At 36.1% G+C, this 22,811-nt stretch overlaps 1 protein-coding gene across 1 annotated transcript in view; it reads left to right on the top strand.

Annotated features, from left to right (window-relative positions):
* The window catches only part of LOC146146499 (uncharacterized), a 40,385-nt gene that overhangs the window by 5,298 nt on the left and 12,276 nt on the right, over positions 1-22,811 (top strand). The window contains exons 7-18 of the mRNA XM_083387207.1: positions 39-119; positions 372-437; positions 936-993; positions 12,489-12,575; positions 16,933-17,184; positions 17,715-17,871; positions 18,084-18,220; positions 18,592-18,726; positions 19,316-19,543; positions 20,997-21,156; positions 21,920-22,097; positions 22,468-22,638. Coding sequence (XP_083243333.1) covers positions 39-119; positions 372-437; positions 936-993; positions 12,489-12,575; positions 16,933-17,184; positions 17,715-17,871; positions 18,084-18,220; positions 18,592-18,726; positions 19,316-19,543; positions 20,997-21,156; positions 21,920-22,097; positions 22,468-22,638 — 1,710 coding nt within the window. The remainder of the gene's footprint in view (positions 1-38; positions 120-371; positions 438-935; positions 994-12,488; positions 12,576-16,932; positions 17,185-17,714; positions 17,872-18,083; positions 18,221-18,591; positions 18,727-19,315; positions 19,544-20,996; positions 21,157-21,919; positions 22,098-22,467; positions 22,639-22,811) is intronic.

Below are 22,811 nucleotides of genomic sequence, written 5' to 3'. Positions count from 1 at the left end.
CGCTTTCTCACTCGATCCCACATTTTTGTGAATCGCAGTGATGAATCGTCGCAACAACAAATCTCCAGGCTTCCATTGTTGCCGAACAAAGTGCTTCGCGAGCATCCAAAACAAGACTGGTGCGTAATTGTGAGAACATTTTTCTTTGACTATAGCATAGAAAGCCGTTTAATACATTGACAAACCTGTTTTCATGAACTTTATATTTCTCATATACGGCAAATAAATCGACGATTTTGTCTTATACCCATTTATTAAACTAATTTTAATAAGTTATTCTTTTAACAACGGACCCGGGAATTGAACTCGCGACCCTCAGAATTTTATACACTAAATATTTCTTCATAAATTACTCTTAACTTCGATTTCAGTGATTCTTCGATCATCGCGATGCACAAAGCAATCAAGGGATACACCAAGGGGAAGGCTATTCTGAGGTGAGTTCTTACAAGTGTATGCTCGATACCACTCAATTGTATCGTCCGATACTAGGTCGGTATATGTTCCCGACCAAATGCAAAATAATATAAACATTTGAGCAATTCTTAGTTTCCCAAATCTTTTCGTTTTCTATGTGGGAAATATTAATTAATAAAACATTGATTTTTATTAATTCCCATGGTATATTATAATTATGACCCATTACCAGTTAATATAACCTTCATGGTCCTTTTAATTACTGCGATAACTTAACGTTTTTGGTATTACCACCAATTTCTACTTGTAACCAGATCTCGTATGTTCCGCCAATATACTTAAACTTTGTTCAAAGCACGGTTAAAATTTAAACTACAAGGATGTTTGTGAAAAGCACTTAAACGGTTCCTCTGTGAAATATTTGAAATCGTTTTCAACACATTAAATACAAGTATAGATAAAAGTTGTTTTATAATGTTTCAAACAAATTTGGTTTAACTTTTAATATTTCGTTTCAGCTACATGACGCTGGTTGAAAGCCTTCCAACATATGGAGTCCACTATTACAAGGTCAAGGTAAGAAATTTCAACAAGTTGAACAAAAATTAAGCTAAACTATGCCGCTAGTGGGCGTTAAGGCTTCAAAAACCGTCAAGTTGTGACGTCACAATGTAGTCGGGCGGCGAGACGATTGTCCGTCACAATCGAGCCAAGGCAGTTATCAGTGTTGGGTTTAGAAGTTAGATCGATAGCCAGAAATGCCAAAGTGACAATGTTGGAAAATTGTGTTTAAGTTTAAAAGCTTTCCCACGAATGTGCTTGCCGTGCTACGTTTGGAGAAACAAATCCATCCGTGAAGGTAAAGAGAAATAAAGCTGAATGAAAAATTGTGTCTATAAAATGTTATTTCTGTAAAACTAAAATGCACTCCCTGTATTTTAATTGCTTTCAATTCTCTCCTGATGAAGCACGCTTGTAAAAATGCTGTCAGTTGTAAAATACTAGTCGTCAACAGCGCCATTGTTTTAAGTTTTGAATAAGACAAATACGGCTCAACCAAGGTTAAAGTCAAAAAAATGAAGTGTTGCTAAATAGTTTAAATTTTTAATCTATGTGATAAAAATGAAAGGTCATTTTATAACGACAAATAGCAATGCTGTCGATAAAGCCAACAGGTAAAATAGTTTGGCGCTCGATTTAAGTAAACATTGCAAACAATCAGTAAGTTGTTGTTTAAATTATTTTAGTTAAGCTTTTGCACACCTAATGTTAAAAAGAGCATCTAAAGACCGATTTTAATAATATTTTTGCATATATCTACGATATCTTATGTTGCCTAAAAAAATATTTAATGAACTTACTATTGTTTCGTTAAGGTTTATATTGTGTCAATAACTAGGGCCCGCAAAAGTCAATAAAGTCAAAAAATTTTGAGGAGCTCGTCTGTCCACGAATCAAAGAATAAAATTTGTTTTGTAAAATGTAACAATGCCCACTTGGATCAGCAGTAACTTTTATCGCAAATTGTCCATTTTTTATTTATAGTTACAATTCTTATAAAACACTTCATCTTGATAAACGTGGTTTTTCTCGAAGATCAACAGTTTGGATTTTAGGAATAGCCTACTGACATTCTGTGATACAAAAATAAGCAAGCTAAATATATCGCCAGAAAACCCGACGCACTTTTTATAATCCATAAAACAACTTGACTTTGCGACAAAATATTACGTTTGGGTAACTGTCATCAATTCAAGAAAGAACTGTGGCCTCTACAAACAAGCAATTTTGTTATGTTAAAATAGTTAAAATTTGATAAAAATAAAGTTAAAAAAAGTTTTTTTTTAGGTTAAAATAAAAATGGCCCTATCAATAACTCAATAACAATATTGTTATTGTTGTAGTTTTAATACAAAATACAATTCCGAACAATCTACACATTTCAAAACAATATTGAATGTTTTAAGTTCATTTTAATTTATCGTTTCACCTCAGGAATGCAATATACATTATTTACAGCTGCCAACCTCATTTAATTGCCTTGTTTATATTTCGTCCAAATGCCACCAAGCCTGTGTTTATGTAAATGCGTGGCTGAGGAATGTTGCAATAAACGAATGCAAAACAAAAAAACAATTAAATTGAAATTGCCGTCTTTGTTTTTATGTTGTCTGCGAATTCCACCTTTTCCTTGTGACTTGCAAATTGTGAGATATTCTGTATCTTGTATTTTCACAATCTCGGTTTAAATTTGTCGAACAACTTAACTTTGTGCCCAATATTAATTGGCGTGTTACGTTCGTTTTAAAATTACAACCTGCGTTTGGTGGGAAATCAAGAAGTTTTTTTCTAAGTTTTTTGTCGGGAAAGGGTATGCACGTTACAAATAGTTTTAATAATTATTAGAAATACAAGCACAACAACAATTCTCATCTGCAAGCACGTGTATAATGTATGCCTGGTAACAAAAGCATATTTATGGAAAATTTGACTTTCTGGCCAAAGCATTACTTACTTTAATTGGCGTTGCAAAATTACAACTTAAGTTTATGAACCAAAACAACTTTGCAAGAATCGATAATGACGTCACAGTTCCCGCCGGCAGTGATTTCCTGTCGTTTGTGTGACGTCATCCTTTCAATTGTGCGCGAACAATGGCGTCTCGCCGCTCGCGGCGTCAAAGCTCTATTGTGATGTCACAAAACGCGAAGGGTGCTTTTTTCCCTTTCAAACCGGCAACTAGAGCCACCACTACTAACGTTGTGGCTTCTGTGGAAGTCTCTAGTCGTGTTTACTCTCATTTAGAGCAGGTTTTATTCACTTGAACAGCTTTTTCTTTATTTGCTCTTAATGCGATGTTTTGATGTTTTTTACTGCTGGACTTTAAACGTAAAGGGTTGAAGCTGTAGTAAGAGTGCTGGTTTGGTAAATTAGGATTTTTGTCTAAAATTTCGTCACCCAAATTTGCGTTGACCCTTATGGTTTTAATTTAGGTGTTTCTTTATAAAATTGTACCAAATCTTTCGGGCAAATGTAATCGAAGCTTATTTTTGGTGCGATTTTGCTATTTATGTGATTTGGTTCTGGACAAATTAAAATACACGTTATTTGTTATTTGAGAATCAGGGTTCTAAAGCACAATTTTCTGCCACTATTCTCTATTAATCATTTGTTTTTATAAGTAGCCGATGGTGAGTAATAATTGCCGCGAGCTGAATTGACTTTTCGTATGTTATCTTTACGAACTGTCCCATTCGACAGATAAATAGCATTAATGAAGAAAGAGTATATCATGTGAGCAATAGCAAGTTGAACTTTATCATTTCTTTTTAAAAAACTCTTCTATAAAACAAAAAAAATCATTTAAATTAATCACATTTCTCGCAGCAGTAAACCTCACATTGTGCTTATCAAACAAACGAAGCAAAATCAAGGTCAAGTCCAAGACATGACCCGGATTATAACGTTTATTGGCATAATTACTTACAATTGTTCGCCTTTGAATGCTTTCGTCACAATTTCGTCCAGTGCTGTGTTGAATTGCTCCAATTAACAAACCATAGCATTCAGACATTACATTCCGCCCAGCCCCAAATAAGGCCAAGCTATTCGCTGCGTATTGTGTGTATGGGTTATCTCAGTATCGTATAACACTTCGTTGTAGTCGATAGTGCTGGGTTGAAACAATATGTTCCCGAGGAAATCTATTGTTGGCTTGTGCTTTGAAAGTTTATTGAAAAGAGGATCTGTTATTTCGCTGCTGTGTGCCAATAAGTTGTATTATGTTTACTTAAGTCTGAAGCTTAAAACTTACGCGCTGTTTTTGGTTATTTCAAGTAGAAAGTGCTCGGTATATGTTAAATAGGATAACGGTTGGTAAAAACGTAATACTAAAAAATAGTCATAGTTAGCAAAATACACCGAAAAGCCATCGCAGACTCACCGAATCTGTCGATCAATGATGCAAGCAGGGCAGGCTAGAAAAACAACTAGCATGTAGTGAGGTTGGCAAGAATAGTTGTTGTTTATGTAATATTGGTGTTTTTTGTTTATATAAACAGCAAGTAAAATATAGTTCCCAGTCAGATACAAAATTAATATAGGAATTTCAGCGAAAATTTCCAAACTAACGAATTTATTTTAGTCTTGAAAGATAAATTTATCAATAAAAGGTTGTAGTTCTTAGCTATAATAAACCCACCCAATGTAAATAAACAGGTTACACGAAGTTAATAATGGAGTGTATTCCAATTGTCATTGTTAGTCAGAAGTGTTGAGAAACAGGTTTTTTCACATTTTTAATTGATACAATGCGTGGTAGGCAATCTATGTTCGTGTTTTATAAAAGTTACTCCATAACAGAGTCATATAAAGTTTACAATTCCATTTGACTTCGTTAGTCACAAGTTTCACTACGCATGGAAATCAAATTTGACCCAAACCCAAACCATTTGTATGCCTGGCGTTGACAATTTGCACAGTGGTAAACTTTTAACACCGTTTTTATTTGTTTTTCTGCTTACTGTCGTATACAACCAGCTACAGCGAACAGCAACACATTAGCAACCAGCTTGCTACGAGCGATACAAACGTCAGTTTAATTTGGAGAAATTTAGCGCTACTTGTTTAATGCTTAATGCTGTCAACGAATTTGATGTTCAGTTTGTTGTTGGAAGTTCGCGAAAACTTTACAGCACTTGTGCTTATGAGATTGCATGCATAGGTCAAACAATAAGGAAAGAAAATTTTTAAAAGGTTTTAAGAGTGACATTTTTTTCATCGTCGTTTAGTACTTTTTATTATGATGAACATTTGATTGGAATTTAGAGAAACTTAGCTTGTTTCTATCATCGTTTTAGAACTTTAGTGTTGTCTACATTCTTTTTTATTTGATTGGAATTTAGAGAAATAGATGAGATTTTGGTGTAAAATTTAAACAAAAGTTAGTGAAATTCCTATTGCTTGAATCGTGGTAAGTACAACAAACTTTACCGAAAGCGCCGCAACAAACACAGCTCAGCCAGTACTACGCAATGTTGTGGTAAGCTTTGCGCATATATTACAATTCAGCTGTCGCTCATGTGTATTACAACTTATTGTAACTCAAAAACACTGCAGCAATGGATTCTTGTTTTTAGAAACAAACAAATGAATAAATTGACTTTGGGTTAAATTTTCTAAAATCAGTAAAACTCGTATCGCTTGGTGCGCCGCGAATCCAGCAAACTTTTCAAAGGCGCCATATCAATAGTGGAGAGCCCTTGCTATACAATGTTGTGTTGAACGTTGCGCTTACATTACGACCCAGCTGTGGTCCTTGTAATGACCAGTCGAAGGAAACCAGTTGCTTGGAGGTGAATAAAGTGACCCAAGCTTCCTTGTGAGCCAGACACTGCTCTATACTTTACCCACAGCTCTAAGTGGAACCAGAAGTTGTTAAATTGGATTTTAAAGCTACGTTCCAGCTCGGTTCGTGGAGCGTTGTTTTGGATTGGATAAAGTCGATGCATTGATCGGAGCTTTTAGCTAAAGGTTAGAAAGGCAGATCGCGTCACAGAACGCTGTAAAAACAATGCAACTGCGACACCCGTAGGTTTATTTAGGCTTACTAGTACAGAAAGAAGTTTGCTGGGAAGAGGTTTAAAGCTAGGATGGCGCTGTTATTTGGTGAATATAGAATGCTCACTTGAGGTTTTATTAGGATACTATGTTTAATTATTTTTCTCTACTGTTTGCAAAATGTTTAAAAGCACACATTTTTCTGCTTTCATTTTCAATGTTTAAAAGTTAATAATTTGGCAGATTTCAACCGGTTTGCATAAAAGTTACTCTTAATTTTACACTTTGTGGGAAATGGTTGAAGCTAGACAGAAAGCAGGCAGCTTTGTAGACGTTCATTGTCAAAATGAAGTTTTTATTCGGTAAATTTAGGACACTTAGTTGGACTTTTATAGATATTTTTTAAATCCAAAAGCATCTTTTAAAAATGTAGTTTACTACTTTTTTACCGCCAAAAATATATAATTCAATAGTATATTGTATCTAGGTTGCATAGAAGTTAGTGTTTATTTTGATGGATTATTCAAAATTGCTGGATCCAAAACCAATAAATGGATTCATCGAGAGACCTTCAGCTTTATTTAAGTTAGTTACTGACGAAAGCTTAATTCTTTAGAGAAGTCTTTTATATTTGCCCGATTTCAAAATTGACAGAGTCGACATTTTGGAAAGTAAATACGTTCTGTGGCTGTAAATCCGATGACGTGTTTAAGACGTTGGTTATTTGCTTAAGCACTGGTTTGCTTGTATAGAGACGAACAACATAGAACCAGAGCTGGTATAAACAACCCCGATGTACACTTGTTACAAGCATGTCTCTACAAATATCGTAAATCAATCTTTGTCGTTACACAACTTCTAACCAGGGTTAAGATATCGTCTTTGTAAAACGATTTGTCCCTGTTTATTTGAAAGCCTTAGTCTTAGAAATTTGTTATTCTTGTTTCTGACAAATGTTACTTACGTTCTTATTACTTGTATTTTACGTTCTTATTACTGTCTGAATTTTAACAAAGCTCTAATTTGTGTTTTACTAACATTTTCGTTGAGATGCCAACCTTTTGTTTGATAACTCAAACGCATTCAGAATAATGTTAGTTTGCAGTAAGTTTATAATGATGGCACAAACCACAATATGTTACAATATGTCATAGTTGTGAACCCAGTACCCTTGAGTCACGCTTAACTTACCTTCAATACGTTCGGATGTTCAAAATAAGATTAGGGTTTAATATAAAGTTAATGTACTTTGTATGGCGGTAGCTCGCAAATTGTAACAACTTTAAGGTGTTAGCCCACGCCACAACGTTACGCAATTGGCCTGTGATTCAACAATTTGATTAATATTTTATACTTGACATGGATTGCTTCAAATGTCCTGTGAAAGTCAAGGTTTATGTTTAATTTCACTTGGTTGGTGTTGTGTTTAACCAAACTCGTATTTAGCTGTAGATACCGATTCGTTTAATAAAGCTTAAGGTAAATAAATTAGTTCAAAGTGAAAAGGTTTATGGACAGCATTTGTCAATGTAACCGTGATTCCGAGATTAGCCTGATAGTTTGGATTTTACATAAATGGTTCGGTTCAAAAAGTCGTATGACATTCAAGAACTTTTTTTATTTTGCGAGCCGAAATTGATTTACCAAACCGAATTTTTTGTCCCGGAAGTTAATTATTTGTTTAATTAAGGTGGTGAATATGTACAAGGTTTTAACAAAATCTTACTGAATATAACTTATGTTTTGATATCAATAAGTTATACTTTACCGTGAATACTTGGTTCAAATGTGATAAGATCATCTGTCTGAATACATTCTCAACCACCGTCGGTTTAAACCACTTTACTTCGCGATAACACAGGAGGTATGAGTTCATTGAAGCGTGACGGATGACAGGCGTTGCGCACCACTGCACTCTCTAGTTAAGGTGGGGCAAGAACGAGCATTCCGGACAGAACGAAAAGTCGTCTCATGCTCTACGTTCTTGTGTTGTGACGAAAGGAAATGGTCGATTGCTCAGAACTTTGTTGGCTTAAACTAATTTAAGTTGTTTTGGGAAATACGTCAAAGGATTCATGTTGTGCTGTAATATACTCATGTAACACTAGAAGTGCAAGAATTTGAAATCAGCGGCTTAAACCGTTGTTTTAAAGTGTTATTTTAACTTTTTTAGCAAAAGTTGAATTAAAAAATTAGAAAAAAATTGTTTAATTAAAAAACAAAAAAGCTTAAAGGTAATAATTCGCTTAATGACCTTTTAAACCAACTTAAAATCCACGAATATTCGTTCATTTAGCTGAAATGAAATTCAAAAGCAGGTATTAGTTCCAGCAGCATTGAAGTGTTGGTCTTGAGTGATGTTTTTACAAGTTGCTTGCTTAGCCTCGGGCACTTTGTTCAAACCTCATTCTATATCGTCCTACTTTGACCGACACGCGCTCATACAAGACCGGGATTAAGAATCTGAGCTGAAAACAAGATGAAGTTGTTAAGTATTAGTTGCTTGTGATGGTAGATGGTAGTGGTTTAAAGTTGTTTAGCTTTCAAGGCTATGATCGCAGCAATTGAACATATTGTATTGGTATTACAGAACTCTGCTGTTACAAATTAAAGTTGATATTACGGGCATTTTTAGTTTTAGCATATTAGTTAAATAGGACAGCCATTTTTTAAAGTTTGGCTTTGGTGGCCGTTAAGAACCATTTTCATCTGGATCTAAAAAAATTACCATATTTCTACTAACAGCGTTATATTTTGAGAGACCGTTTTGTCACTAATAACAACTTTAAAACACTGATCACAGCATTAACATTTATTGTTATGTTCACTAGCTTTTGACAAATCGGATTGTGTTTTCTGCGACGTTTTTTTATAGCTGCTAGTTCCAGTTTTCCGTTAAGCAAGTTTGCATTGCCTGCATTTAGGCTAGTTACTGGATAAGATAGCTATTATGTGAAGTATTCAGCTATTATTGGCAACATTTTGAGGGCTTAATACGCTCGATCATAGACCAGCTTTGTCATGGTACAAAACTGAAATAATGATATGTTTTTGCGCTTTTGTTGATCGATATAACCTTTTAGTTGGTTGTGTCTATGGTTTTGTGTTTTTGCCGGTTGAAATGCGACATTTACTTGTGGTGGAAGTGATGCGATTCCACACGTCTTTGAAGCTTTCCCGACTCACACGTTGCGATTCTTTCCACTGCATTGATTTACTTTTAAGGTTGTCCGCTATGCTTTTGAACCAAGATTGTTTCACACGAAATTTAGCTGGTACTTTTAGTCGCAGTCTTACCAGTTTTTAAATTGTGTGTTTCAAAATACAGTTTCTTCTTGTTGGTTAGAATTTGACATGATTGATGAAAAACAAAGTTGGCACTCGCGAGCATATCTATTGTTACGTCACAATACGTGCGGCTTCGATTGTCGATTGTTGTGTGTCGCGCGACGATTGTTTGATGATTACACGAGGAAGTTGTCGGCCGGTATAACTTCCGATGTAACACCGAATCACCCCTTCTTCACTTGGAGTGATTTCCTATATCTCGGGGGTTCTTAAACTGGGGTACATAAACTTGTTTTAGGGGTACATGAACTTGTTTTAGGGGCATGTGAAGGCCTAATTGAAATTAAAAGTGAATTATTTAAAATGAGATAATTTTTTTCAAAAAAATGTGGTTTAATTAAAAAAAAATTCGTTTAAGCTAACTGTTACGTTTACTGTGCGGTTCTTAATTGAACAGACGATATTCACAACCCACTGTCCATTAGTTCGGGCCAAAGATGCTTTTTATTGACAGCTGCGTCCCCAAGAACATCGCTGTGTGTTGAGCCTGGCAAGTAATGTTTGAGGGACTGCAGATCAAATAAAGCGCTCAAGCTGGTGTTTGGTTAAATATTAATCTGGGCTTCAGAAATACACTTGGTTTATTGAGAGGGTTGAGTTGTATTTCTAGATGTGTATCTCTGGTGTGGTAAGAAGTGTGTTTATGTTGTTTGAAGGATTTCAGCAGAAATGTGACACAGTTAAAGTTGAATGTAGAGGTGTTGTGTGTAAATGATGCGTGGTAAATGTTGTCATTTCCTAGAAGTATGGAAGTATGTCACTAAGGAGGTTTGTAGGCAGAATAACGCCAACCTATGTATGTAATTACAGTTTAACCAGGAAACAAAAGATAGGTTTAAATACAACATTAGGTTAAACGGCGCAAAAAAACAAATGTTGTAGTAAGACAATATTTTGTTACTAAAGTTTGATGGGTTTACAAAATTCCATTTTTATTTAAAAAGCTTATTTAAAAACTAAATTCCGGTTAGTCTTCTGAATTCAGTCTTTGTTTACGTAAAACTGCGCAGTCGACCCGAAAAAAACAAGGTTTTAAAAGTAGCGACAATAGACTTTAAAATGCCTTGGTCGAAATTTTGATGTAGGCCGCATTATCTCCACTTCAAACGTGACAGCAGAATAATCTAGCAAAGCTAGTAATCCAGGTCAGACACTATTATAGAAAATATATATTTATATGCTTCGACGCCAAAGGGATCGTCAGTTTATCTGAATAAACAATGTTAGTTACTCAGGAATAGAGATCGACATTTATCTTGCAAGGGTCAACGTAATTTCCAATATACATATTTAGTGCAACATTCTGTAAACGCATTGAAAGTTAGCTTCTTATATCATCTACCTCCTCTGTTTTTGTTTTTAATAACTCCTTCCACGCAATGCATCCCACTCTAGTTGTTAAGTTACTGCACTCAACATTACAGCTTAGTGTTGTGCCTTCACAAACTTAAGCATCGACCCACGCTCGAAAGTTTAAATGGGTTTCGGACAGCTTTACTGAGATTGAACTGCGCAGATAGGCAAGATATGGACAGATAATAGCCAAGCGTGCAGTCTGCTATACATCATGGCCTAGTCACAGTTATTTACAAATGTATGCAAAGTTCGGCTAAGTTTTACTGATTTTTCCAGGATCGTTAATGCCGTTAATGTTATTCAAAATGACTTAAATGTCCGTTCAAAAGCTACACTTGTGTATAAATGATTTAGTTATTGTTGCATATGCATAGAAAACAATAATTGACAGGCATCTTGGTTGCAAGGACTGGTTCGAACTTTGGGTCAACAACAACATTCGTTCTGTTCGTACCTTGTGGTTTTAGGGTTGCACTAAGTTTCACAGGATTGTACTTTTGATTTGAGATTCACTTCTTTTTAATGTTTGTGTTACATATAAATACCTTGTTGATGTTGGACATTTTACTCGCCAAGTAATTTTTAAATACCCTCACTTTAACGTCAATGTCGTAAAATGACCAAGTCAGTTACATAAATTAAGACAGTACAGATCACGTGATGCGGAAATCTTTGAACCGAAGCTTAGATAAGTTTCCTCTGTGAGATGAAACACCAGATTCCAGCTAAGTAAAGTGATTAATTAGCTGTTGTGTCTCACGGAGAAAGCTCCTTGCTAATTGTAGGTTTCTTTATTCGACGAATTATTAAGCGACAAAAGTCGGTAATTAAATCCGTTTCATAATAAGGCTTACTTGTGCATTGCTACCAAGTAAATTGTAACGTTAAAAGAAAACATTAAAAAATTGAAAAAAACTGAGTTCAACTGGTGTTTTCCACACATTTGTTGGGAGCAGTATTTGTATAATTCTAGGTGGCACTGTTTTTAATTGTTTAGAATCTTGACGAGCTTTCTCACAACCGTGTTTCATCAGGTCAGTTGGGAAAGTCACAAGTAAACCTTTAAGCAAAAAAGAAAAAAATAGAACAAAACTGTTTTTTTCGTCACAATTGTGGAATACCGCAATGTCATTATGACGTTGTAAATAAAGCATTGTTACGTGCGAATAACTTCCGGGACATCCGGTTCATGCAAATTATGCTTTCACTAAACTCTGATTATTTTCAAGGTTTAATTCTCACGCTTTTATATTTTTATATAGGGGCATTGCTAGCAGGCGCAAGGATTTGTTTTTAGCACAAAGTAAAGAATTAAAAAAGTTAAAATATATGTTGTAGAACTTTGTAGCTTAGATAATGTTAAAAGGATGTAAGAACAGGTTAGGATAACTGTACGGGAGTCGGACAAAACTGAAACGAAAAACGAATAAGATGTTGGCTGTTAGTGTTGTTAGGGTATCTGTGCGCGGAAGTTCAAAATATTGAATAAAATGGTGATTGTGATCAGGGATGTTCGATGCTCAATGTTCACCCCGATGCCAACAAATTAGGTTAAAAGTATCGCCGATCCGGTACAAAATGACGTCGATACCATGGACAAATAATCGAAAATAATTTAGTTGAGTTGTAATCGGATCAACGTCGATACCATCAAAGTATCGGACAATACCCCATTATTTTACTAGGCATGGGGTATCGGCTTCAATCCGATATTATCGTAAATCCCTAATTGCAATTACTCCATGTTTCTTTAACTTACTCTTAAGTATGTTTTCAACGCATGTTTAATCAGCTTTTGTGTTTTTTAGGACAAAGGTGGTTTAGCTTGGTGGTTGGGTTTGAGTTACAAGGGAATTCACCAATATCAAATCAACGATAGAATCGCACCTTCCAAGGTAAGCTTTGTTGGTTGGTAAATGAATTATAAAATGAGAGCTTTTCTATCAAGTAGCTTTAGGAAAACTGACGTTATTGTTGGATGTTGTGCACACATGTGCGACTGAAATCCCGGTTTAAATACATTCAAGAAACATTGACATTTTGTTAAATTTGAAACATGCATAGGGCGGATGTTGACATGATTGTTGTTAAAAATTGTAAAAATCATTAGCGGGTAAATTCTCAACCTTTTAAGAGTAATACACATAATCAATTTTTGTGACGTATTTTTACCTCATATTACGTCACTACATTATAAACAAATCTGCGTTGTTACGTCATTTTATACGAGTCGATTATGCAAATCACATTCAAATAATGTGTGAGGTGAAGTTGACAGTGGATGTCAAATAACCGATATATGAGAATGAGGTGTTCACAATTCAGCTTAGGAGCAGACAGACTTAGTTAATATTGCACCTACAGATAGTAAGTAGCCAGTGTAATGTTACTGATATGTGGACTGGTTGAGTTGGATGTAGTGTTGGCAGGTTATGGTTTGTTCAAGCTGACGTTTAGACAGATAAGTTTAAGCTGAGGTTAATACCGACTCTGCAAACAAAGTTTATAAGGCAAAGTAGTCTGCTGCTGTCGAAACGCCGTTTTATAACTCCTTTGTAACAAAAAATCCATTTTTATTGATTACCTTAATTCCGGGGTCCTTAAAACTTTGTCAGCACAAAGTCATAAATGTATTGTTGTTAGCGACGACCGTCGATCGACGTGAAATTATTATAGATGACGTCATAGAACATTTAGACTTAAGCAGGCTGCTCATCGAACATATTTTTCAAGTATACACTAAGATTTTCATGAGGCTCTATGGACCCCTAGAACCACTTAACGGACCCCAGTTTAAGTAAAACCCGGACCTGGGGCTAAATTTTATTTCCTTATTGTTTAAATAATTCTTATTAAAGCATTAAAAGCATGGCTTTGCCCGAAAGTCTGAAAGTACTAGCTTCTGTTTTTAGCAGAAATATCGCTAAACACACCTTTACTATGTGCAATAGAAAGAAAAGTGTTTTAGTTAGTTTACAAAATGCCAGAGTTAGCCAAGCCCCAACCCCAGGACTGGCCAGCAAAACCTTTGTTTACCAGGAATGTGGGTTTACTTGATCTGCGAAATGTTTAATCCACGCTGAGGGCTTCCCGCAGTCTTAAGTCCCACTTGTACTTTACTAGTTTCCCCACAACTTCTATTTACAAGACTTTTTAAACAGACGGAACTCTTTTCTACGTTGTGCGCACATTAAGTATCTATCATGATTAAGCAAAAACAAATGAAGTGTTTAAAGATTGGAAAAGCGCATAAGCAAGCAGCTGTTTGTGTGATGTTTCAAGTTCATAATCCATTCAGAACTGTGCTTGCTCAACCTTTCAATATCCTACTCGCAAAATAAACTTTTGTCCAGTATTAAAATTTAACAGTAGCACTGTGTGTAGAAAGCAGATGCCATTTCCAGCAATATCAAAGTAAAGAAGGACTATAGAAGTCAATTAAGCATGGCCGGTAAATTTAACTGATCTGTGTTGTCGGTGAAATTTAAAGGGTTACATTAACAGTACCTGAGGCCTTGTTTTCAGCAACTTTCAGTTTACCAACAATCGCTTCGAATAACACAAGAACTAACTCGTGAACAAACGAGAGAAAATATTCAGTTTTTGTGTTATTTTACTGATGTAAAATTATCGTTAAAATGGATGCAGCTGATTTCAGGCAGGTTTACAATCTCAAAGTGCTGGCTTTAAAGGACCGACTTCTTCCAGTTAAACCCCACTTTGTTCCGGTTGGCTGCACACGCTTGCAACAATAGAAGCCACTCGTTAGGTTGAAGTTTAAGAAAGTTTAGGAAGGTTAGATTTAATCTTTGTGAAACGAGTGGATCTGATACTTACGTCTTTATCATCATTGTAAAACAATGGTTTGGTGAAGTGGATTCCTAATTAAAATGATTACAAACAAAACATTGTTGTTAGAATCGCACAAGCGTAAGCTAAACATCATTTTGGAACACTAACAATAAGTAAAAAGGTGAGCTCCTACCGCGACAAGCCATTAACACCAATTGTAAGGACAACTTGAATGTCAAGGCGGCATGTGCTCAGTGACCTTTAACCTCAAGTTATAGAATACTTACACGATTTAATCGGTCACCGAACACTTGCATTGTAAAACAACCGTCAAGCTATTAAACGCTTTTCCAAATAAACAGTCAGATAACGTAAATATTGTCATAATGCAAGAAAATATCGTTCAAGTGTTAATCCACGTTATGCATTTTTTTTAAGGCGTGGCGATATTGTAAGAACAGAGCTTCGCAGATTGTACAACTGTGGTGTTAGACGCATTCTGTGTGTGTCAGAATCATTTATACTGAAGTTGCTATAAATGTGTGTCAGAGGCACTCTTTGGACAGTAGTTTTCAGTCAGAGTTGATCTTAATCTGATCATATCTCAGCACGAGACCGGGTTAGCAGATTGCAACCCACGATATCCGATTAAGAGGCTGCGTATGACTGAAGCTACATTGCTGTCTGCTGTCTGGTAAGCTACAAGGAAAGTGGTATATTGCTGACGTTTATCGATTTATTGTTGCGAGGGTTTAAAATAATATGAATATTAACAAGTTATGCAGACGAAGTCTCTATTACAATATCGATAAGAAAAATTGAAATATGGTATTTTGTATTTTTTCTTTGAAACTAATTTAAATCCATCGCAATATTCGTGCTTGCCTTAACCACTTTATTGTGTTGTAATGATTAAATCATTTAAACTTGCTGTGTATGACGTCACTATAGTGTAGAACGTAGTCACAAAGGCAGTTAGAATTGCTGGACAATCTGATGAAGTGTTGCCTTAAACATAGTTTTCAGTAGATTGTGTGATGATTTAAATATTTCTGAAGGAGCCAGGGAGCCAAGTGTGGAAACCATATGTCCAGCGACTTGATGCTACGTAACAAAGTGGTTATGACATCACAAACAGGCGTTTGTTGTTTAAATCACGCCACTTCTTGAGTTGTGTGGGTGGATTGGAATGTACGAGAAGTTTGGAGGCTGATGTATCATGTTTAATAACACGATTTGAAACTGTTTTACATTTGAAAGTGTATGCGTCATAAAAGTAACCATCTAAGTTGCAACTATTAACCTGATGAGGTCAGCTTGTATCTGCTGAAACGCCAGGAACCTTAGTTAAAGAGATTTTTATCGAGTGACCAGCCTTTACTTAACCTCGCAGTTAAACAATCCCTCTAAAACAGACTAATCCGTTGTTTTACCGCTGGAACAAACACAGAGCGAAGAAAGGCTACCAGCTGGCCTTGAAGCGGTTGATAACCATTGAAACTTGCCAAGCGTAAAAAGAGAAAACATGAGTGCGACGTTTTGCCAGACACTGATGTACATTAAACATGACCACGTTAAAATAAGGCGATTCACCTATCAACGTGTTGTATTTAAAAGCCTGGCATTGTTAAATAGGGTAATAACAATACAACCTGACTTTAGCCTTCCAACCATTTAAACTGTAGAGCCAAAACTTTAAGAACACAAAGATTATGTTTTGTGGTGGCCATAGGTTGTCCATTTAATATCGTTTAATACGAAGCATTGCATTTAATCACGTTCTACTTCTCGGTAAGTTGAGGTTTCTACAGTAACATACCATTAGCAAGTTCACATTCACCTGCACTCTATAGTTTATATTGACAGGTATCGAAGTTATTTCTTATTTGTCTGCTGAACCTACAACTTAGCGCGGCAGTATTTGTTCCTTTACAAGTTCCACTCTTTAATTGTGTTCAGTAAAGCGTTAAAGTCTGTTGTTGCGTCACAACAAAGCGAGGCATGACGTCACAATAAAGTGGGTTAAGTGTGGGTTTATTTGTCGCTAAGCTAAGAAGTTTCAAAATGTTGCAAAAATAGCTGATTTTTACAATTTAACGTGAATTCTTTTGAAAGGTTGCATTGATTTTTTTACTATGGTGTAATATCGATGCAGCATCCATGCTTGCTATTTGATGAATAGGATACAAATTCACTACATAGAAGATCTGTTTTAAAAGCATTGTTTCCTTTTTTTCTTCTCCTTTAAAATTCATTGAATTTTTCAAATATAACCCGAGTCCCAAGATTTCAATTAGGCCTTCATAAACCCACTTAATCTAGTCCGCGTATCCCAGTTTAAGAACCCCTTCTTTATATGGTTTTCTAAAATCGTTTTGTTTACAATTATGTTAAAGTGTAAGATCAACTAGCCTATGTTTAAAATTTAGTTAAACTATAGAACTAAATTTTGTTGTGCAGACATTCAGTTGGCGACAACTAGAAAACCTTTATTTCCGCGACAAGAAGTTTTCGATCGAAGTGAACGACTTCCGCCCTCGCATCAACAGCACAGGAGCTAAGGATCGCCTTGGCGTGGATTCGAACCCGCGAACCCTCGGAACTCATGAAGTGAAGACGCATACTTGGTATGGATCGCCAGCTCTCATCAAGTGCATATGGATCATGGCAATCTCGCAGCATCACTACTACCTAGACAGAAAACAAAGCAAGGTAAGTGTAAGTTATTGGTTCACGGTTGCTAAAACAGCGTTTTTTTAGGATATTAAGTTTTATAATATATAAGTTAACGTGTGCTTTCGTATCTGTATACTTTTGGAAAGCCTGTTACTGAAATCAGTTTCGAACCTGCGACCTCGGCCAAATCATGAGGAATATTTATAAGCACCTAGTTATATCAGTGTTGCAAACAAGGAATTTTTAAATGACTAAATTATCAGTCAAGTCATTCGTAAAATAACATTAAGTCCAAGTCAAGTCATTTGTTCGAATAACTTAAGTCGAGTTAAGGCATATCATTTCAAAGTGTAGTGACTTTATTTTGAAGTGTATGTTTAAACCAGCTTATTATCTAACTTACTGATCAATGCTGATAAAGCACGGTAAAGCTTGTTAACAGTAAGATACCAACAGTGCCACAAAGTCTCCAGATTAAGTTTAGTCAAATACAGCTTTCAACAAAGATTGATGTTAAGTTGTCCACATTTCACTTAAGTATGTTTAAACCACTTTATTTTCACCAGACGAAGCTCACAAGCGCCACAAACCTAACCAACCTTAGCAACGACCTTACTTCCAACCCACACTCACTCATCACACAACTAAAGGACGCTCCAACTAAAGAAACTCCACTGATGACGCGCAAACAGATCAGGGATGTAGACGTCACTGTTAAGAAGGGTGAGTTTATTTTGACCCCCTCAAGTCTCCATTCATTCACCCGCTAATGTGGAAAACGCTAAAAATATTGTGGTGAACAAAACAAATGTATTTAAAACAAATTTTTTTTTAACCCTACAATATTGGCAAATATTCTTAAACGGGTGTTCGATTTAAATGATGCCTCCCGACTGCTGATATATTAGTGACGTAACAAGGGTTTATTGTTCCAGGGAGCAAAGATGAGAGTCCTGAGGTGAGAGCAGCAAAGAAGGAGATGGTTGGAGCTCTCAGGAGCAGAAGAACCGAGCTGGAGGATCGACTCTACGACAAAGTACAAGAACTCAAGAAGCTATGTCTACAGGAAGCTGTGAGTGGGGCTTTTTATTTTAATTTCGTGTTCTTGTTTTTGAGGACAATATACTGCCTTAACCACCGTTGCCATAAAGTCTTTGAAATTTAAATGTTTCCAATTGTTTTTGTAGTAATTTTGGAATTTTAAGGTCTTTTAAAAACCTTTTGTTTTTCTAAAAGTTTTTAATTTTTTCGGAATAAAACCTTAATGGCCAGAAAAGGTCTATCTACACAATATTTTATCAAACCCCATCCCTAACTTCATCACTAACTTCCCTAATAATTTTAACCCTGGTCCAAACCTTTACCCACCACTATCCCGAAACAGGGGAAACATTCCGGTCTTTCCGGTCCAGCTTAATAACCTCCCTCATCCATCTCCACCAGGACATAATCGGCAAGCTTCCTCCCGAATACATCCGTTACATGGATCCCGACGAACAGCGACCTAAGATCAAGAAGAGGATCGGAGCAGAGTTCAAGATCAAACTCAAAGGAAAGAACAAGAACAACCACGTGAGTGTACACAACTTTTGACGTAACAATTGAAATGTGCCGCTCCGAGTTGCACAACTCCTTGTGACCGTTTCCCTTTGTATCCTTGCTGTTAACCATTCTAAATAACATTGTTGCTTTTTTGGTGAAAGTTTATAAATAATGTTGATCGAAACCGACACCCGGTATTTAAATGTGGTATCACTTAATAAATCTCCAAAATGTAGTGATTTGCTAAAATCCTTGCTCATCCACCTAATTTGAGCTGCTTTGTCAATCCTACTTTGCCTGCAATAGTTGCTTTATAACAAAGGTCGTAATTTTGCCAAAAACATTGCAACATCAATGATGAAGATTAAAGATACAGAACTGGTAAACCGAAAATCAGTTTGTTCGGATGTTATATGATAAATATATGTCATCAGTATTTTAAACAATCTTCAATTACTATTTATGACTTGTTAGTTTTATACTTTCTTGTTTAAATGCTAATGGTGCTCATAGGAGTAAAATATATTTATCTTAACATAAAAACAAACTGCTTTTTAGTTTTTTAAATGTCAATTTTTAGCGTAATCTTTTAAATACTAATTTTTTCTATCTAAATTTCCTCCAGGAGCGCGACCTCCCTGTTGCCACGGTAACAGCTGCATCTTCTTCATCCTCCGGGTTCAGTTCTGAGGCGAACGACGCTTCTGACGAACTCGGGCAACTCGAGACAGAGTTCGAGATACTCACGCAGATCGCGAGTGCAGCAAAGAAACTCGCCGCCGACCCGAACGCTAACAGGAGAACTCGCACGAAACGACTTGGATCTTACAAGAAGTCCATCGATAAATTGCAGGTCGGATTTTGAAGGGCATATTTCTTAATAGGTGACTTGTTAAAGTTTTTAAAGTGCAAAAAACATCAAATGACGAAATAATAAATTATTTATAAATTGCAAATTTCAAATAAATTCTGAATAAATTTCCGATATCGAGAAATTGCAGGTTGATTAGTGGCCGCAAAAATTACGTCAAAGTATCTTTTGCTGAAATCCTACGCCAAAAACCTGCGGTATATACGCCAGGATTTCATCATAGAACATTTCCAAATCAATGTAGTCTGTTTTTAAAGCTTGTGTCACGGCATTGCATAAGATCGACAGAAATATCTTATAATCACTTGTCCACAAAATCATTTGTGTTGGTACAATATTAATCAACTCAACATTTACATAGTTTTGCAGCACCAGAGTTTCATAACTTCGCATAACATCGACAGAATATCTCATACTTGCTAGCCCACAATGTGATGTTATGTCACATCAACCTTGACACACCTACATGCCTGTTTGCCTGTTTGCCCGTGGGCGTCAATTGAAGGTTTGTTGTCTGCACAGCTATACATTAATCCCGACCAAAGCCGTGCAATTTAACCAAAGCTCCACGGTATTACGAGCCTCAAGGCATGTTTTGGAATCACTGGAATGTTACTTTGAGAAAACTCGAAACTTTAGCATTTTTTTTGGAAATTTAAAGTGAGTGTAACAATTATTTTGAACCTCTAACACAGCGGTTAATAATTTTAACTCGTACCTATAAATACAATTTTTGGATAACTAGGGTCCGTAAATTACATCACAAATTGACGTCAAAACAAAAAACCTAGAAAACCTATGTTAAAAAATGCAAAATAATTGCATTTAGTTTTCAAATAAGCAAAACATGTAGTTTTACGATCATAAATTTTCCCGGGGTCAATTAATTTACAAGATGTGCAGGGTCCCTAAACTTTTTTACCCCGGGTTTGAAAAACACCGACCACTCTTAACTTTGTGTCCTACTGCAAGGTTGTTGTTAAAAGAAACGCGTTCCTAAACTAAACTCGCTTGTTTAAAAGTGCACAAATTACTCGTAGAATCACTACCACGTTTTGGAGATTCCAAGGTGTACTGTACAGTGCGGCAGTGCGCATATGTATAGGTGTACAGCTGTTAAAACTCAGCAAAAAAAGTATTAAATGCGATTTTATGGATTTTTTTTTAATATTAGCATTAATAAATAGTTGATATTATTACATTCTAAATTTTTGCCCTACCACTTAAACATTGCTTGCCAACAGTCGTATATTTCTACTACCAGGTGTTTAAGGTAAACCAAAGTTCTACGCAAAAAAAAGTATTAAATGCGAGGCTATCGATGTTTTTATAATTTTTGCACAAACAAATAAATAATTAGTATTTTAACATTTTAAATCCTACCAATTTGAAACCTTAAACATTGATACCAATCAACTTGTTTGTTCACCTGCAGGTTGTTGAAGGTAAAATCAACGTCCTTCGCAAGAAAGTTGGTCAGAAACCTTCGGACCGCGCCTCGATACTCATCGACCAGTCATCCGATTTAATCCACGAGGACGGAGTTATAAGCTTCAGGGATGGGACAGAGTCGGAGAGGAGCTCATTGTCTGACGGTAAACAACGTTTGGAAGCCATTTTGGGTCTAACGTTGAATTAATTATACGGCCACAAAAAATGTCTGATCCTGGGGGTTTTAAACTTTAATTTTATTGTTATATGTGCGTCAGCGGAAAAGTGATCGACAAGCAGAAACCTGCTTCTAATGGTTTTGGATTCTGTAGAGATACATGGTTTTATATATTTGTGTGGGAATGTGGTGCTAGTCAGTGTTGTGATGACCGTGCGTCGGTTTACTTTCCAACAGAGTTGCTTATTTATTTCGTTTCGTATCTAAACCTAATTGCGGTAATAAAGTGCTTGGAAATATTTTTAACACCTTATGCATTCGTGGCACTTACTTTGCATTGCGCTTCCAGGTCTTTAAATTTGGTGCCTTTGTAAATTCATATCCACGACCTACAGATTTAGTTATTTCTATCCCGAAGTCATTGCAGGAAAACATTGCATTGTAGGCGCTGGTAAATTTCAACAACAAACTCTTTTAATGTGTAGCCACTGCAGTTTGAATGCAGATAAGTTTGCTTTCTAGACTTGCCATACAACCTGCTCGACACATACATCCTTTTTGAATGGGTGCAATCAACTAACGAGTTTCTGATACTAGCTTGTTACACGAGCCAACAAATGTTTTGGCGTTGTTACTCTGGGAAACCATATTTATCTGACGTGATATATTATAAGACTCCTGCCACGTTCACAGTTTTTCTAAACTAACTAACTGAAAGTGATTATTTTATTTTATTTAATTTTCCGCAGGCCTCCTGTTGGACGATGATACGTCACTGAGTAGTGGGGTGGACGCCCTCTCCACCCACAGCACCCCCGCCATACTCAACCAATCCCCTAGCCCACGACCAGCCACAGCGGCTCCACCCAGCAGGACAAATGGCAACCCTGCTGACGTTGACATGAAGGAAGTGCTTGCAATACAGAGGTAACTCGTCACTATTGCGTCACTCTATAATGGGTGACGTCATGACGTTATATATTCGGAAACTAAATATTTTTTTCACGAGCAAGATAGCAAGAAAGTTAATGACGTCATTCTTACATTGCAATATTTTTATTCGTGGATTATGAAGTTTGTTAAAACAATGTGCCTTGCAAGAAAGTTTAGTTATTTTGAATTTTATTATTTAAGAAAAAAACATATTTCAAAGATTATTAGTTAATTAAATTACGTATTTATCCATGTGACCAATCATTTATTAACAATTGGGTCATTTTCTTACATTATGAAATAAACCCTAAACTTGACTCATTATATTGCCCTAACCCCAGCTGACCTTTCCATTTAACCCCAGGTCAGTGACCCCGCCGCCATCATTTGACCGGGTCAACCAGATGGTCCAGGACAACAAATCGTTCTTGTATCGGAAAGTCGGCAATCCGGACAAAAGGCGGACCGCTCATCCGACAAACAACCAACAAAATACTTCCAGGAATTGGATCTCGGTCAAATGGGATCCACCAAGGTTAACATTTGCTCACTTCAGTTGATATTTTACCTCCATTTAAACCATTGCTTGCCAACCTTTTGGATGCGAGCAATTCGGGTTATTCTGAGTTTTGGAAACGCAAATGTAATATATTATTGTGAAGTTATATTTTCTGTTGGCTTTTTCACCCTTTTTAACCCCCCGGACCT

Source organism: Ascidiella aspersa, chromosome 4, assembly GCF_963924565.1.
Source record: "Ascidiella aspersa chromosome 4, kaAscAspe10.2, whole genome shotgun sequence".
In the NCBI taxonomy this organism is placed as follows: Eukaryota; Metazoa; Chordata; class Ascidiacea; order Phlebobranchia; family Ascidiidae; genus Ascidiella; species Ascidiella aspersa.
Note: the sequence above shows the minus strand (reverse complement) of the source record. Positions and strands in the feature narration are given on the sequence as shown.